Raw genomic sequence first — 18,935 nt, forward strand, 5'->3', positions numbered from 1 at the left:
AGGGTATGTTTGAGGTATGGCTGAGTTATGTAAACGACACGACAGAGATATATAAACGACACGGCTGAGTAGTGTAAACATAGCATAAATCAAACACACAATACATAGGTGAGTTATGTTTTTTACATAGAAAACCAAAAATACAGGTTTTCTGCACCATTCTGGTATTCGTCCATGTATCCAAGCTTCAATGAACTCCTCTGTGTCGTCTCTGCTGAATCTGTCACTTCTTTTCATCTCCTTCATTTTCTTTTTGTTCAATTTTCTCTCACTCAGATCTGAAAAAAAATTAGATTATCCAAATATGGGTATGAAATCACAAACAAACTTAATTAAATACATCACACAATTATCGATCTGGGTGTTTTTTGGAATGTAATTGTCTTTTCTCCTCGGAATGTACACTTCTTATAGCAAGGTTTTTGGAGATTGGCGGAAAGTAACTCAGCCACAACTGCATATATAAACGAAACTGCATATATAAACCAGCCGTAAAAGAAAAGTAACTCAGCCACAACATAAATTAAAACTCAGCCACAAACTCGAAAAACGCAGCAGAGAAGATGATTTCGGGTGATTACAGCGAAAAATATTTCGTAAAAACGATTGGAGACGACGATTTCGGAGAAGACAAGACAGAGAGTTAGTTCGAGGAAGACGGAGTAAACACAATGTCGATAAAGATTTCACGGAAGAGGCGGTTAGGGTTCCTTTAGTTCTTCGACGAAGTTGTGCTGTGTTGTTGTGTTTTTTTTTCAATGTTATATAATTAAAGAGATGGTTGATTGTTCTCTTTTACTGATGTGGATACTTAATTAGTGATGTGAATTTAATGTTTAAAAATAATTTCAATTAAAAAAAACTAACCAAAGGCCCTTATTGTCATTTACTAGGGGTATCCAAACACTCTAGTAATTTTTAAAATATGTATAACACTCTAGTAATAAACCAACTTTTCTTATACATTATAGTAATTTTCTCTATAAGTTTTAAGGTTGTATAAGATCACATGATAACAAAGAATCACTTTCTTTACTAATCTCTTAAGAAAACTCTCTCAAAACCTTAAGTTGTCTTAAACACAATCTCTAAATCTCACAAGTTATGCAACACACTTACCTCTTCTTATATAGAGATATATATTTCCTAAACACTCCTAACTTATCTAGATAACTCTTAAATAAGATGTGCTTCCTAATCATTACTAGATTAGGATTAGAGTTGCTTGGACTTCAAATTATCTTCAAGTTTATTGCCAACATTCTTCCCTTTAAACTTAAAGTTAACTTCTTCTATATCTTGAATTCCTACTAAATCTATCATTTCTTTGAACTTGATTCTTCCCAATGCCTTAGTTAGAATATCTGCCTTTTGACTGCTCCCTGGAATATGTTTGACATGGACGAGCTCATTATCGACGCACTCTCTTATAAAATGATAACACTTGTGTATATGTTTGCTTCGTCCTTGGAACAATGGGTTCTTCGTGAGTGCTATAGCAGACTTGTTATCAAGATGAATGACGATCTTTTGACTCGGTTTCTCTGTAACTTCTTGGAGAAGTTATTGAAGCAATATCGCTTGTTTTGCAGCTTCTGTAGCAGCCATAAACTCAGCTTCACATTATGACAAAGCTACTGTTTCTTGCTTTTGAGAACACCAAGTAATCGGACAATCATTGAGGTAGAATATGTGACCCGTAGTGCTTTTGCCATCATCTTCATCAATGTTATGACTTGAGTCACTATATCCTTCGATTACAGTCTTGTTCGCTCGCTTAAACTCTAGTCCAAGTGTGGAAGATCCTTTTAGGTACCTTAAGACATGTTTTAATGCTGCTCCATGTGACTTCTTAGGACTGTGCATATACCTGCTTAACAAGCCGACACAGAAGGCGATATCTGGTCGAGTGTGTAATAGGTATCGCGTGCAAACATCCTATGCTTTGCTGATAGTCTTTCTCATCTGTGCCTTCTTCTTCGTTTGCTTTAGAGATCTTTAACCCAAATTCCATCGGAGACTGCACTGCGTTACATTCATCCATCCCGGTTTCACAAAGGATCTTCTTTGCATATCTTTCTTGACTCAAGATTATCCCATCTTTGTGCTGCAATACTTCAATACCTAAGTAATAGGTTAATAAGCCAATATCACTCATCTCGAAGTTCCCCGCCATCTCCTTTTTAAACTTGCTTATCATCGCTTGACTTGAATGAGTATCAAGTAAATCGTCGACATAACTGCTACTAGAATAACCTGGTTTTTGACTTCTTTTCGGCATAAGGATGGTTCCTTAGAACACTTTATAAACTTCAATTGTTCAAGAACCTTGTTAAGCTTTTCATTTCAGGCTCTAGGAGCCTGTCTTAAGCCGTACAAGGCCTTGTTGAGTTTATATACCTTTTCTTCGCTGCCTTTAACCGCAAAGGCTTCCGGTTGACTAACATAGACATCTTCTTTTAAATCTCCATGGAGGAATGCTATTTTAACATCTAGATGGTGGATTTCCCAGCCGTTTGATGCAGCTAGGGAAATAAGGAATCAGACTGTCTCAATTCTTGCTACTGGGGCGAAAATCTCTTGAAAATCTATTCTTTGACGCTGTATATAGCCATTTGCCACCTATCTTGATTTGTATTTGTTTATGCTGCCATCTGTATTTCGTTTGATTTTAAAAATCCACTTTTAGCCGATTGGTTTGGCTCCTTGCGGTAAATCTACAAAATTCCACGTCTTGTTTTTGATAATCGAGTTGATTTCATCCTCACATGCATCACGCCATACTTTTTCTTACATAACTTCATTTAAATCACAAGGTTCTTCATTCAGTAGGAGCATAATGCGTTCTCCTTCTACCTCAGCAAGATATATGTAGTCTTCTATATATCTTGGATTCTTGCTGACTCTAGTTGATCTCCAAGTTTCAACTTGCTCTATTTCATTGTCTTGTTCTGTTTCATTGTCTTGCTCTGTTTTTTTTCTTCATTAGGTGAGTTCTCGATGTTAGTTGCATTATCTTCTTCTTCATGATTCTCTTTTTCTTCTCCATTATCGTTTATATCAGCTTCTACTTCTTCTAAGCCTTGATTGCCATATTCTCCAAGACTGATTTTAAACGTTCTTGGCTTCTCAATCGTTTCATGATCGACGTTTCTCCACTTCCACCTTTTATCCTCATCAAATATGATGTTCTGCTTACTACAATTTTCTTCAATAAGGGATCAAGCATCATGTAGGCCTTGGAGCCGCGTTCGGTTCCAAGATGAACTAGTGTTCTTGACCTATCGTCCAGATTCTTGGTGTTTGCAGATTCTATCTTTGTGTATCCAACACACACAAACACTCGAAGGTGTGTGATGTTCGGTTTTCTTCCTCTGAACGCTTCGTACGGTGTCTGAGACGCCAATGTTTTTGTTGCAGCTCTGTTGATCAAGTATGTCGAGTGTCGTACAGCTTCTCCCGTAGATAGTTTGGGATTTTCATATGCTTCAAAATACTTCTTTTCATCTCTAACAAAGTTCTATTTCTCCTTTCTACTACTTTGTATTGTTGCGGCGTGTATGGAGCAGTCAAGTGTCTTTGTATCCCTGATATCTCACATAATTTTTGGAATTCCAAGCTTGTGAATTCCCCACCTCTGTCAGTTCTAAGCGTCTTGATGATTGATCCAGTCTCCCGTTCGACTATTGCTTTGAATCTTTTAAATTTATCGAACGCTTATGCCTTCTCTTTCATAAGGATGGACCACATATATCTTGAGTGGTCGTCTATAAGTACGAATATATAACGATTTTTACCAGTAGTAGATGGGGTTATGGGTCCGCAAAGATCACTATGAAAGAGTTCAAATACTTTTTTGGTCCGGTAGGAAGTTGTTTGTGGGAAAGGTTTCCTTGTCTGTTTCCCAAGCATGCACAATTGACACACTTCTTTCTCGATGGTAAGTTTTGGTATTCCGAAGACAGGTTTCGTTCCAACCATTGCCTTCATCGTATCAACTCCTATGTGTCTTAAGTGTGCATGCCACCTTGTGGCCTCTTTTTGTGCTTGTAGTTGCAGGCACTTGGTCTCTTCCTTCTATCTTCATTAGAACTTTGTATAGATGATTTCTTGATCTTGTTGCTTTAACAATACGGTTTCTGTCTTTATTATAAAGTGTTAAATAATCTTCTTTCATCCTTACATTGCATCCTCCTTCAGTTGATTGTCCGAGGCTAATGATATTACTCTTTAGCTTTGGTATATAATACACGTTTGCGAGTATTTTCTTGTCACCGTTTTGACTTATGAATAAAATTGATCCCCTACCTTTGATATCTATTCTTGAATCGTCTCCAAAACATACTTTCCCTGTGATTGCTTCATCATCACTTTAAAATAGCTTTGATTGACATTCATATGGTTACTTGCTCTGTTATCCAAGTACCATATGCGATCTCCATCTGAACCGGATTCAAACTCTTTCGGCTTTACATTGCGTTCGTTCAAGTAGACAACTTCATGCATCATGAGACCATCAGCTTCTTGTGTTTCATCATCTTTATTCTCGGTTGCTTCTTGTAGCTTGAGTATTCTATCAGGACAAGATGAAGCGGAGTGGCCGGTTTTATCACATCTGTAGCACATGATTTTTTATAAGTCTCTATTATCCCAATATGATCTTCCTCTACCTCTTCATCTGCCGTTGTATCGACCTCCACGACCACATCCTCTGTATTCACCATCATAGTCACGTTGTGACTGGTTCTCCGTGTTGTTGATACAAAAGTTGCTTTTGATTCTCCAAGGTATCTTCTTCTTCACATATATGTTCTTCGAATGTTTTGAAGCGTCCTATGATGTTTTCGAAGGTCGTGGTGTTGAGATCGAGTATCTGTTCAAGCGATGCAACAATATGGATGTATTTTTTGCGAGGTAAGCATTGAAGGAACTTCTTAACAAGTTTTGATTCCACCATGGTTTCTCCTAACGCGGCAGCCTTTGAGGAGATTTCAGATAATTTGCCCACAAAGTCATCGATCTTGTTAGTTTCCTTCATTCTGAACCTATCAAATTCTGTCATAAGGGTTTGAAGCCGTGCTTCTCAAACGCTGACGGATCCTACATGCCGAGCTTTAATGGCTTTCAAAACCTTTTTTGTGGTGTCCAAATCATCTACTTGGAGAATAAGCGTTTCCGGGATTGATTAAAACAAATGTGTTGTTGTTTGTCATTTTTTCTGTCTCGTTTGATTCAATCTCAACAACCTCCCACGCCTCATGAACTTTGAGTAGAATCGTCATTCGTATGGCACATACAGTGTAAATAGTTGCTGTTAACATCGGACAGCTTATTGATGATGACCCTCCATCTTTCTTCGTGGTTGTCGTAATTATGTCTCCCATGGTTTGCGGTTCGGCGAGAAATCTGCGGTTGGAATTAGTTGTTTGTTCTGATACCAAATATAATTTTTAAAGATTGTATAAGATCACACAATAACAAAGAATCACTCTCTTTATTAATCTTTTAAGGAAACTCTCTCAAAACCTTAAGCTCTCTTAAACACAATCTCTAAAACTCACAAATTATGCAACATACTTGCATCTCTTTATATAGAGATATATATTTCCTAACCACACTTAACTTATCTAGATAACTCCTAATAAGATGTGTTTTCTAATCATTACTCGATTACGATTAGAGTTGCTTGGACTTCAAGTTATCTTCGAGTTTATTGCCAACAGCATATTCGTATATACATGTATTTTTGGATCTCCGCAAACTTTTTCTCTCTCAACTTTGTCTCGTGTCGACTACTAAAGCCTCATCCGTGAAACCTCCTGTGTGGGAGTGCCACCTAGCCGTTGCCGAAGGGTTTTCTTTTTCCCTTCTCCTTTTTCTACTTTTCTCATATTCTTCTTTTACTTCTTTTCTGTTTTGTGGTTTTCCTGGAGATCTAGCCTTCACAGCAAAGGACCGCGGCTGGAACCGGGTGTTTGGTTTTCGATCTCTGGTGCAACTGCGCGGTTGGAGCGGCAGAAGCAGGAATAGGGTAGGATCTTGGGGTTTCGTGGGTGATTCAGATTTTCAGTTGTTCTAGCTCCTTCGTGAAGCAGCGTCCCGTGGCAGTGGTGGGACAGCTTCTTCTTTATGTCTGCCGTGTGGTGATCTCGATCTACTCTTTTCAGGTCTGCGTGCGAAGTGGTTACGGTTTTTGGTTGGTGATGCTACCTTGGGGTCTCGGTGTGCCATTGCCTCTTCACAGTCGTCTGGAGAGCTTCAGAGGTTCTCTTAACTCGAAGCCGTATCTCTGATTGTGGTTCACCTTCGTGTGTTGGTGCTGCTGTCGCAGGTCCGTGGAGATAGGAAGAGTTGTTGCTTGGACTGGTCGTCTATGGCCAGCTCAATGAAGCTCAAGTGGTCTCTCTCTCCTATGTTCTCTTCTACCCGGTTTGGTTCATGTTCCCCGTTTGAAACTTTCCAGCTTTGTTTCGATGGTGGTTGCTCTTGATTCTCACTGTTGTCGTTTGTTCCGTTTGTCTCCGGCGCAAGCTTGAGTCTTTGTGAAGTTCACTCTCTTTCTTTTCTCGGAAGCGGCTCTAGGCAAGGAGGATACACAAGTGTTATGCGGTCTACAGTCTCTCCTCGGTGATTCCTTTTGGTGTGTCAACATATCCCAGTACCTTGGCCGATCAGTTGCTTTGTCTTGATAGTGTTTTTCGCTGTTCTTTTCAAGTCATAAGAGCTTATTCAGGCTTCTAAGCAACTGTTGCCTCAGCCCGTATTTTAGTCGTTTGTTGTCTTTAGTTCGTTGGGAGGATGTGCTATGTGCTCTTGGTCTCAGAAGTCGTCAGGTATAATTTCTTGGACCCTCTCCCTACTCAGCACTTTTTATGGTCTATAGAGTATTCAGCAAGGTGGAAAGTGGGATGCTATAAGCTCCTAACCCGGATAAACTTGGATGAGGTGGTGATGACGAAAGGATCCGGAGTTACACCCAACAACTTGGTTGTGTACTACGAATAGTTAGATCTACCAAGTTCGATGGTGTACCAAATTTTGCTTGAATAAAAATTATAATGTTTTGTAATGATGTCCATGTGAAGAAGATTGAATCATTCCCCCCTCACCCGCGTCCGTTTTTCTTAGAAAATATTATTTAATTAATTTACCTGTGCAATTTACTATACAACAAATCTCCGTTTTAGTGAGTAAAAATTACGAATGAGAATAATTGTCACGTTAATTTTATGAGAGATTAAAAGACAGTTTTGCAATCCAATTAAACGCAAAGTTAAGATGACGGTTGTCGTCCAAAAAGCATCTTAAGTTGAATAATCATATAAACAATGAAGCTAACCAATTCATTATAAATCTTTGGCTGAAACTTTGTGGCAACAAATTTTTTGATAATGTTGAAGCCAGGGATTAGATATAAACTGTTCTGTTTTAGGAATATGATTATATACGAGTATACCTTCAGATGTCCAGAAATAAACCTTGCTGGTGAGTCCATTGCGGTCAATGGTTTTAATGGGCCAAACTCACAAGGATAATGGACCGACCCACATTTATAATACTAATATTTAATAGCCCAAAAACTAAAACACATTCCATAGATCTCAAAATCATTTTTTGTCGACTTTCCATTAGTTTTTGGGCTATTACATATTTCTGCATTTACAATAAGATTCATCAACCTACACGTAATTTTGAAAAAATATAGAGGGGATTTAAATTTTATCACAAATTTGATATCATTTTTAAAATTTACCCTTAAAAGATTTTTTAAATACTTAAAATTTGTGACAAAAAATAAATTAACCCTACTGCATTGCAACTTTAGTTTTAGGCCACTAAAATTGCAATGCAGTTTTAGGCCATCAAAAATTCAGAACCACACAATACTGGACCGAAACTTCTTGCAAATCGCAATGGTGATGAAACGTCAACGCAATACAATCGTCACATTAATATCCTAATTAAATTTATTTGCTTTCAGGCTTCAGTAAGAAAGTTACACTAATCAATGTGGCAATGTGTTCTTACAATTATATGTATTTATTAAAATTTCTGTTAAATACCACATTTTATATTTTCTTTCCAATTATTCACAATTTTCTTTCAAATTTAAAACACATTACATGAAGGTTTCTGACAACTGTTTTTAAAACCCCTTTTAAAAATGTTTAGAAATCTGTAGAAAATCTTTAGAAAAATAATCCGTAGTATTTTTTAGATTTATCAAAATTAAAATTGAAAGTCATAGATAGTACTTTTTTCAAACACTGAAATTGGTATTAAATTAATGAAAATAATTAAATTATCATCAGACGCAACTTGAATTTGAAATAAAAATAATATATATATATATATATATATATATATTATTTTTTGACAGTGAAAGACTATTCTATTACTCAAAATTAAGGTGAACAACCAATAAAACATAATTCTCTATATAAAGACCTCGCAGTTCTAGGTAAAGAATCTGAAATCTGATTTTGCACTCGTAGAATATGAATGATCTTGAAGTTCAGAAAGCATACCTGGTCTCTATCCTCTTCAATTATATTCCAAAGCGTGGCCATGCATGGAGCTCCTTAATCATGACGATCAAGTCTTTACAGTTCATCCCAAAGCTCTGACATGTCAAATGCTGGAGCATACTCGCTATCGTCCATCGTAGTGCTTCCATTTCTGAGTGCAAGGGAGACTCTCGCCCTAGGTAATTTCGTGTCCATATAAGTTAAACCTTCCCCAAGTTATCCATCCAAACTCATCCACACCCACTGAAATGTGTTGTGGATGTCCATGACCCATCTATCATGTAGATACCCAAGCTTAAGACTTGCGGTTCCTCAATACTCTGATTTTGTGGAATAAGTGGCACCAAATTGTTCGCATTAAACCAGGCTTGACAGTACTCTCAGCATAACGAAGTAGCTCCAACGGATCCCTGTCTATCCCCCAAAAGAGCTTGTCATTTTGGGCCTTCCAAATGTATCAGATTATCCAGGGATAAGGATCTATGTCTAATTCTGGCTCGACAATGCTGTTCTTTCTCAAGAATAGATAATCCATATTAGCATGAATACTCGACCCTGGGAAGATATCTTAATTCATTAGCGTCGCTGATAGGGACCAAGGTTGCAAAGCTGACGGACATTCGAAAATGGCATGAGTAACAGACTCTTCTTGTTCTCCACATCATGGACAATAGTTATCACATCTCATATTACGTCATATCAAACTCCTCGCTACTGCCACATGACATGTTATCAATTGCCATATAAGATGACATATCTTCTGGGACGCTTTTATAGTCCAAAAAAAGGCTTGAAGCTTAGTTATACTGGGTTCCAGTACCTCATTCTCTTCTTAAGTCTTCAATAAATTTCGAGCTACTCAATATCCAGCTTTAATTGTGTGTTGACCATTCTTAGTATAGTTCCAACTAAATGTATTACGGCGATGAGTTGAGTTTATGGCCAAACTTCTTATGAAAGGTATATCAGCAGGGCCAACATAATCCTCCAGTAGTCGAACATTCCATTCCTTCGATTCTTGATTAATAAGGTCGCTAACTCTCATGTTTGGGTGCAAAACTAGGGTTGAAGGGCGAGTTGGTCTAGCTGGTGTTGTAGGGATCCAAGGATCCTCCCACACCTTAACCTCATATCCATAATGTATCTTATGTCTAATTCTCAATAGCAATAGTTTTCGAGCCGCTGAAATACTTGTCCACACATAGAATAAACTGCTTACATAGGTTATTCGTAAACAAGAACTCATTCTGTATTATCTCCCCGTCAAAACTCGAGCCACTAAAGAATCAATGAATTGAATTAGCCTTCATAGTTGTTGTGCTGATAAAACCAGGTTGAACTCATGGATCATACGGAAACCAATCTCATCCTCCTTTGGTAAACAGAGTTTTTTTTATTTTGCCCAGCGAATTCCTCTTTTTGGGGGGGTTTGAGCTTCTCCAAAATTGTGCAATGACACTCGCGAGGTTCTCACATATCTCCAGCGGGAGCAAGAAGTTAGACATAACATATGTCAGAAGAGTTAACAAGATATATTTAATAAAAACTTATGTTCCTTCTTTTGAAAGTCATATACTCGTCCATCCATTCACTCTATGCATTAATTTGTCCTGGAGAAATGTGAGGATTTTGCATTTGATCCGATAATATCTTCAAGAATTCCTAAGTACGTCCCCATTCCTCTTTCATTCTGGATTCCAAATGTATCTTTAATCTGATGTCTTACATTTGCGTTGATCCTCTTACCAAAGAGTAGAGAGGATTTCTTAAAATTAATACATTGGCCTGATGCTTTTCTGTATTTCCTAACTACTTTCATCACTTCTTCACATTCATGGGGCTCCGCCTTACAGAAGAAATGCTATCATCAGCAATGAGAAGGTGAGATACTGAGGGACACGCGCGTGTAACATATTATCTTCCCTTGGTTCTCTGCATGATTAATAAGGCTAACGAGCGCTTATGTGCATAGAATATAAATGAAAAAAAGACAAAAGATCTCCTTGACATAGACCTTTCTATGGAACAATATTTCTCCTTGGTTGTCCATTCATATGCTCCTTGTATTTAACCAAGGTGATACATCGCATTGTCCAGGTAATCCAAAATTTTGAGAATCTCATCTTTCTCATAACTGCTTCAATGAACGACCACTCCATCTTATCATACACTTTACTCATATCTATTTTTATGGTCATCTTTTTATTACGTCCACTTGGTTTAGTTCACAGAGCATGGAATATTTTTGGGAAATCATAATACTGTCTGAAATCTGTCTCCCACCAACAAAGACTGACTGGATTTCTGAAATTTTTTTTGGAAGATCTTTTTTAATCTCTGGCATAAGACCTTAGAGATTATCTTATAGCTGACATTGCACAAGCTAATGGGCCTGAACTGAGACATCTCATTCGGTTTAGTTATCTTCGGGATGAGGCAGATATTTGTATCATTTAATCCATTCGCCATCGATCCTTCAAAGAGAAATTTATTAATCATATGAGTTAAATCTTCCTTTACTATGTTCCAGAACTTCTGATAGAAGAGAGTTGTCATCCCATCCGGTCCAGGAACCTTCTTTGGATGCATAGCAAAGAGTGCTAATTTGACCTACTATTCAGTGATCGGAGCTGTAAAATCGTCATTAATTGACTATGTAATAATTGTGGATATCTCAGATAGTGTTTCTTCTATTTGCCGTGGGTTGGAGGACTCAAAGATTTGCCTAAAATAATTAGTAGCAATGTCTACCAATCCTTCCTCATCCTCAACAACATTTCCATTTGTGTCTAAAGGCTGAGTGATATTATTCATCGCTCTCCTTTGCTTTGTCAAAGCATGAATTTTTTTGTGTTTCTATCGCTTTCTCTTAGTCAAAAAACTAAACTTTTTTGTTTCCAAAATATTTTTTCTGTCTTAAGAGTATCTGATACCACTCAAATTACCCTAAGGTGTGATTTATACTCTCTCAAATAAGAGGTTGAGTTGTAGTAATTAGGGATCGAATTCACAGGGAGCTAGGGAACCTAAGAAATCTAATATGATTTGTTAAGCAAGATGGTTTTAGAGGTTTAAATGTAAATTGCAGTTTAATATTGAACAAGTGTTTGTTCAATATGATTGGTTGAGGTTTTGGTGCTTAAAAAGGAAATAGTTAGACTTAGGGTTTTTATTCAGGAAAATTGGGATTATAATCCTACAGATGCATAATTAGTTGCATGCATGATAATGTAAAGCTCAACTACTTGATCAACAAGTCAATCAGCTCTCGCATGTTTTGACTTGTCTATTAACTAGATCTAATGATCTCAACTCTCGTTATTTTGATCAATAGAAAGTGTCGATCGATAATCCTATAGGGATATCGATCGATACACCTTTTGCTCCGTCGATCGATTATTCAAGTATGATATCGATCGACGCGCTCTAGTCAAGCTTTATGTGCGGGTTGAATAATAGCTTACTAAGCTCACTAGATCAGCTCTCGCCTTGCTCATAGCAAGAAACATAGTTCAATTATAATGTTTTCAGGATGAGAATGAAGCTCTCGCTTTTATCAATCAATCCTATGGCAAGTTCTAGGTAGCTAATCTAGACACATGCATTAATGAGCAATCCTAATGATAATTATCACAACTCAGCAATCTATAGTTGGGGCTAATCCCTCCTAACCTATTTAAACCCTAAAAGCTAACAATGGAACTACTCAGACATGGCTAAGCAATTCATAACAGCAATTAAGTATGAAAACTTCATTAGAATAGTAAATAGATATTAATGGAGTTCCAATCACAAATTATAACTTTGGATCTTCTCTCCAATCTATCAATCGATACACAGATGTGAGTATTGATCGATTATTCATCTCCAATGTCGACCGATGGTCGAGCTCGATGATCATTTCGGGTGCTTGCTCCAAATATCTCCAAAATGCTCCAAAATCATCACTTATCTCCAAAACATTCCTGATCTTATAAATATAATAAATAGACTCTATAATATAATAATTATTAGTAAAAACACCTATAAACTATGGATAAAAATGGATCAAATCCATAGTCTATCAACATCTGTTAGTTTCTTGAAAGCTTCTGATATTTTTTCGGTCGTGACATCATTATTCGAATACAAACGCTCTACTTTTTTTAAGTTCTTTCGCAAGTTATTCTGAGTTTAAATAGTGCTATTTCCTCCACTCGCTTAAGGTTTTATGCACCTCTAAATATGTTCTATAATATTTGCGTCAGGGAAAAAATCTGAAGATCTTTCAAAAATAGCTTTTGTTTAAGTTCTTCGTTGTCTAGCCACCGTTTGTCAAATTTGAAATTTTTTTAATTTTTTCGTTGGCTTCGTGAGAAGTGAAAACGACTGCTAGGAATGATATTTTATATATTAAAACAGAAGTCACAATTTTGATTCATGTGTGATTTTTTTTTAAATGAACATATTCCTAGAAAGTCATAGTATATTTAATCTCTAATCTTATCATTTAAATTTTAGACTTACCAGAAATTTTTATTGGGCTATCAATAATTGAATTTAAACAATAGAAGATCTATTGGATTTATAGATAGTATAAATTAAATAGATATAATTTAATGTTGGAATGCTATACCTCCATATGTTAATTATTTAAATATTTATCGATGTTAACTTATAAAATTATAAAGATTTTTTTTTAAATAACAAAATCATATTATCTAACAATGATTAATCTTTACTACCTTAAACCAATGAAAAAAAAATTTAAACTATATAGTTTATTTTAAAAATTAAACAAAAACTAAATGTTTAATTATTTATTCGATAATATTTCGAAGAAGATAGAAATACATGTGAAAGTTTGAAACAATCTATTCAATGAAAAAAATATACCGTAAATTTATTATATTTTAAAAATTGATATATTATAATATATACTAATTTAAAATTAAAAATAAAATATTTATATTAAAATAAATGAAAAAAAAAATCGCGCTGCGCGGAACGAGATCGCGTACTTTCTTATTATTGATTAGAATATGAGTCATAATTATCAAATGCAGTTGCAGACGATAAGATTGTGAATTTTCTAGAATAGTCAAACGAGAATAAGGTCTAGTTGCCCTACTGGCTACTAGGCCTGGGACTTTTATCCGAGATCCGGATTCGATCCGAGATTCGATCCGGATCCGATCCAAAAATCCGGATATCCGGAGGGGCCGAATCCGGATCCGGATAGTAAAATGTTGGATCCGTCAAAGCCGGATCCGGATCCGGATATCTTAATTTTTAAGTCCGGATATCCGGATCCGTAATTTTTATTAATAAATATTTCAAAAATAGTAATATCTATATATAAAAATTAATTTTATTTAATATATTTTCATTTTTATAATAATATATATAAATTTTATGTAAATTTTGTAATATTGTACATAGAAATAATTAAAGATGTTATATATATATATGTTAAATTGTTGTTAATATTTTATATATATATATATTAATATTATTTTTTATTTATTTTAAGGATCCAAATCCGGATCCGGATATCCGCCGGATATTACAATTTTTAGGAGGATATCCGACACCCGGATATCCGAGAACCCCAGATCCAGATAAGGATAGTAAAATTATGGATCCGCCGGATAAGGATCCGGATCCGGATACCTTAAAATTGCCCGGATTCCGATCCGTCCCAGGCCTACTGGCTACTAGTCGATCGTAGACATAGAATGTTATGAAGTCCAAATGATATCATATTATAGAGCTTTGTGAAGATATATGTTCGAAATAATCCGTTAACCCGATTAATTTTTTTATGTTGATTATCTGTGACACCAAATTACATTTGACTTTTAAAAAGTGTTCCTTAAGAAAAACAACAAATTAGACGTATTTAAACTAGCGTGAACTATTTTTGATTTTATACTAAAATACTAAATACTGTGTAAGTAAACAGAAAATGCATTTACTATATAAATGAGACTAATCAGCAAATCTAGTAAAAGAACAAGAGATCCACATCCTAAAAGCTGAATCCGTACAACAATAAAGTGCCAATTAATCTCAAGAACGAGTGGTAGCAAAACTATATCATAAACATTGATTATATATCAACACTCGAATCTAGATTACTATAGTCAAACTAAAGTGATTATTGCATTACGAAAAGAAAACGATAGAAATAACCACATCCGTGATCATCAGCCAAATTGTAAATAGATAATACAACTTAATTAGAGACTAATCTTTTCCAAATAATAATTTCACATAATCAAAATACGACACACTTACCGAAAGATTTTCTTTAATATATTTGTCAAAAAGAAAATAGAAAAAGTAAACGCGAAGACAGATGGCGACAGGAGAAAAGAATTACGATCAAAGAAACTAGACATCTTTCTCTAGACGTTTCACATTGTATTTCTCATTTTCGATCTTGAAAAGTGAAAGCTCCAAAAAATATCTAACATTTTCTTTAGTCTTCAGAGATCTTTGGTGATTCTTGTTTATCTTTTACTTGGTTTCTTAATTATTTCTTCATATGGATGGGCGTCAGCTTCACCACCTTCAATACCTTAATAAACATAATCACCATGTTCATCCTCAATCTCAAACGCCAGAAATAGCGTCACCCGCAACTGTGGCTGCAGGGGATAGGTTTCCACAGTGGAGCTTAGAAGAGACAAAAGAGTTGATAGCGATAAGAGGAGAGCTGGATCAAACTTTCATGGAGACAAAACGGAACAAGCTTCTCTGGGAGGTTGTCTCTAACAAGATGAGAGTCAAAAGCTTTCTTCGTAGCCCTGAACAGTGCAAGTGCAAGTGGAAGAATCTCGTCACTCGTTTTAAGGTCCCCATTAATCTTCTTTCTCTCTCTTTCCTTTTATTTGTTTAGGTTATTATGTTTAATTCTGTAGTGTGCTATACTTGGAGGTCGTGCATGAAACTATGCTATATACAAAATAAGTATACATGTTACAAGAAATTCCGAATCTTATTAGTAGTCCATAATCTTTTCGGGACAGAGACCGTACATTAGTATTCTCCCTAGATAGAGATCAAGTAGTTTTTAATATATGCATGTTATCTCATTGGTCATGTGTTTCTAGGGATGTGAGACAACGGATGCAGAGTCAGCAAGACAACAATTCCCTTTTTATGATGATATGGAAATTATATTTACAAGTAGAATGCAGAGAATGATATGGGTCGAATCAGAGGGAGGAGGAGGGGGAGCAAGTGGGACAACCAGAAAGAGAAGTCACTCAGAGCAGTTCTCTTCAGATGAAGAAGAAGAGAACGTGAATGAAGAGCTAGTAGATATCAGCAATGACCCGAAAATCCTAAACCCCAAAAAGAACATAGTGAAGAAGCGAAAAGGCGGTATTAGTAATAGTAATGCCAGTAATAGTGTAAGGGAAGTTTTAGATGAGTTTATGAGACATCAGATGAGAATGGAGAACGGGTGGAGAGAACGCTGGGAGGCAAGGGAGAAGGAGAGAGCAGAGAGAGAAGAAGAGTGGAGAGGGAAGATGGAGGAGATTGAGAAGGAGAGAGTGAAGATGGAGCGGATGTGGCGGGATAGAGAGGACCAAAGACGGTCGAGGGAGGAGACGAGGGCTGAGAAGAGGGATTCACTTATCAATGCATTGCTTGCTAAGCTTACTAGAGATGGTTAATTCTATCTAGGTCTAATATTTTAACGTAAGTTAACTTGTTCTTTCTATGCATGTTATGGGGTTGTAGGTTTTTAATTATTTGGTGGGAATAGTTAAGTATATCCTTGGAAAAACTGAACACTCATATATCGAGTTTTCTCGTGGGACTACAGGAATATATTAACCTCCATATTCTTTTCTTCCTGTTTTGATTTTGGTTAATCTATTGGGCCATATTATTATCTTTCCATTCATTTTTTACCAAGTTTGTTGTGAAATAATTATCTTTGCATTTTATCTATTTATTCCTGGATTTGATGAAATAACTATTCCAAATCATTTACTCCAAGTATGGTCATGGTTTTTGATTAGTAGTTCTTTTTCACTTTAATTTTTTTATATTAACTATGGAAAATTACAACAGAGCACCAAAACTGGATTATCCGTAGAACTAAATTTAATTTTTTTACAGAAATCAAAACCTTAACGATTTAAGGGAAGCTAAAGCCGGCATAAAACAATCCTCCGAAACTAAAAGAAATTACATATCAACCTTAAAACATGACGCGACGTAAAGAGTCAAATAATATGCTTCTATAATCCAGGGAAGAATGAGATACACTTAAACCACAAAAAACACAGAAAGAAGAGAAGACGCGGCACTGCAAAAGCAATGCCGGCCCTGACCTAAAGCTGGTAAAGCTAGGGCTTCCGGCGCCAAAATATATTAACAATTTAAGAGCATCAAAATTATAAAAGTCGCTTGTAGTCTAGTGGGTGTAAGGTAGGAGTTTCTTAGTTCGATTCTGCAGGAGCGCCATTTTTTATTTCGCTTTAGGCAACACATTTTACTGGGCCGTGCCTGCTGCAAAGCTCAGAAAAGGTTGCTGGACGGACCTACAGTTGGAAACCGAAGAGATATAAAACAAGGGAACTGCGAGCAAAGCACCAAAGACGACGAGAACACAACGATAAAATTAGTAATGATATTACGTCCGTTGAACTAGCAACACCGACTTCTATTGTTCATGATAGTTTAAAAGTTGAACTGAATATTTTTCAGTAGTTTCTTAATCATTCAACATTTTTAAGAAGTGAATTACATTTAATTTGGAATTTTTTTAAATACCATTTGTTCATTCATCTCCTAGAAACAGAGTATCTTTACATTTTGGAATTGATAGATGATTAAAAGAAGCTTTAAGATATTGAATTTGCTGAAAAGAATTGGACAGACAAAGTGGCAGACATAGTTATCTTTATCCCACTGGATTCAAAATGTTCAGAAAACGTTTTTTTCCTTGATGTATTTTGATATCAACATGGTAACTAATTAGTACTCGCAATTATATCTTCGTGGCCCATAAGAATATCTAACATTCTAAGCAAATCAAGCGGTATAACACTGAGAGAAAGATGATTCACGTGCTTAGCTTTGGCCTTTGGGTACATGAACTAGAGAATGGTAGAGCGTTTCGTTGAAAGGGACAACAAGACATATATACTGTCACCGACATTGACCTTTTTGTTGGCAAAGCAAATGCTACAACGTTAACTTGTGTTGTCTCCTTGAGACTTGAAAATCGGCCGTTAATTCCATTTCAAAGTGGGATAATTGTTTGTTTTCCTACCCTTTTGCTTTACTAGTCAAAAGAAAAAAAAGAATCAAACTAAAAACTTCTTTAAAACATACTTTATTTGTTTGAATTTATTCTGTCATCTAGCATGTGTTAAATATGTAGTTTGCATGTGTACTCTTTTGCAGATTCATAAAATCTAAGAAAGATCATGCACCTATCTTAAGTCTTAACAGCTATTAAAAGTACTTCCATAGCGGGATAGATATAAATATCTTGTTGATAAATAAAATTTAGAAAACAAAAACTGAAAAAATAAAAGACACAGTATCTTAAGAGAAACACTTGTAGAATCATATTAGGTAGTCACTTCACAAATGTAAGTTTATTATTAGCTTGATTTAAAAAAAAAACATATAATAAAACTATACTATAGTACGTACTAACATACAAATTTTGAGAAATTCGTATTGTTTTCCCAAACAACGGAGTTACTAAGGGCAAACCCAACGGGGGTATGACCACAGTTTCCTATTATTAAACAAATAAAAAAAATTGAAAAAAAAAAGTAGAAAGAGAGAAGCCATGGGTTGTTGGTTAAGAGCATAATTAACCCTGGTCTGTTAGTCGGGTTTTTAAACTCATGATTTGATATTTTTTTTTTTACATTTTTCGGCTAAGAGACGGCTCTTATATATCTTATTTAAGAGACCGTCTCTTATATCTCTTAGTTAAAATCTAAGAAAAGTTAAGACCGTTTCTTATATCTCTTAGTTAAAATCTAAGAAAAGTTAAGAACTGTCTCTTACCCGAAACTAAAAACCCTAGTTAAAAGTTTGGGATTAATCATTGTCTAAAGACTTCAACAAAACAAAAAAGAATGATACTTTTTTACATGTGTTGCATTTTTATTAGTTCACATTAATTTTGTCATTTAAAATTTAATTATTAACTGACTTAATATTTTAAGAACTTCTTGGGAAGATATTTCCCGTTGGTAATGCTCTAAGACCATTTCCAATGTATTTTCCTACTTTTACCTTTAAAATAGAGCATCTCTAAAATAGATATGAGTTTCTCTCCAATGTATTTCTCTATTTTTGCCTCTATAAAAGAATATTTTCAAAAGATTCTATTTTAATTTTACAAAAGATACATTTTGTTTATAAAAGTTGATAACTAAC

General features: G+C 35.5%; 2 protein-coding genes across 2 annotated transcripts in view; one reads left to right on the forward strand and one right to left on the reverse strand.

Moving 5' to 3' along the window:
* The window catches only part of LOC106329895, a 10,394-nt gene extending 8,218 nt beyond the window's left edge, over positions 1–2,176 (reverse strand). Inside the window, exon 1 of the mRNA XM_013768501.1 lies at positions 1,871–2,176. Coding sequence (XP_013623955.1) covers positions 1,871–2,176 — 306 coding nt within the window. The remainder of the gene's footprint in view (positions 1–1,870) is intronic.
* A 12,756-nt stretch (positions 2,177–14,932) lies between these two features.
* Positions 14,933–16,401, forward strand: LOC106332938 (trihelix transcription factor GT-3b-like). Its single transcript, XM_013771425.1, has 2 exons — positions 14,933–15,366; positions 15,626–16,401. The coding sequence occupies exons 1-2, from the start codon at positions 15,058–15,060 to the stop codon at positions 16,193–16,195; spliced, it is 879 nt and encodes a 292-aa protein (XP_013626879.1). The 5' UTR covers positions 14,933–15,057; the 3' UTR covers positions 16,196–16,401.
* Positions 16,402–18,935: the final 2,534 nt, after the last annotated feature.

This window comes from Brassica oleracea, chromosome C3 (genome assembly GCF_000695525.1).
Source record: "Brassica oleracea var. oleracea cultivar TO1000 chromosome C3, BOL, whole genome shotgun sequence".
NCBI lineage: Eukaryota > Viridiplantae > Streptophyta > Magnoliopsida > Brassicales > Brassicaceae > Brassica > Brassica oleracea.

Excerpts from the sequence above, each read along its gene's own strand:
- LOC106332938 (XM_013771425.1), top strand. The coding sequence starts at position 15,058 with ATGGATGGGCGTCAGCTTCACCACCTTCAATACCTTAATAAACATAAT. Across the intron at positions 15,367-15,625 it reads ATCTCGTCACTCGTTTTAAG|GGATGTGAGACAACGGATGC; the intron begins GTCCCCATTAAT and ends ATGTGTTTCTAG.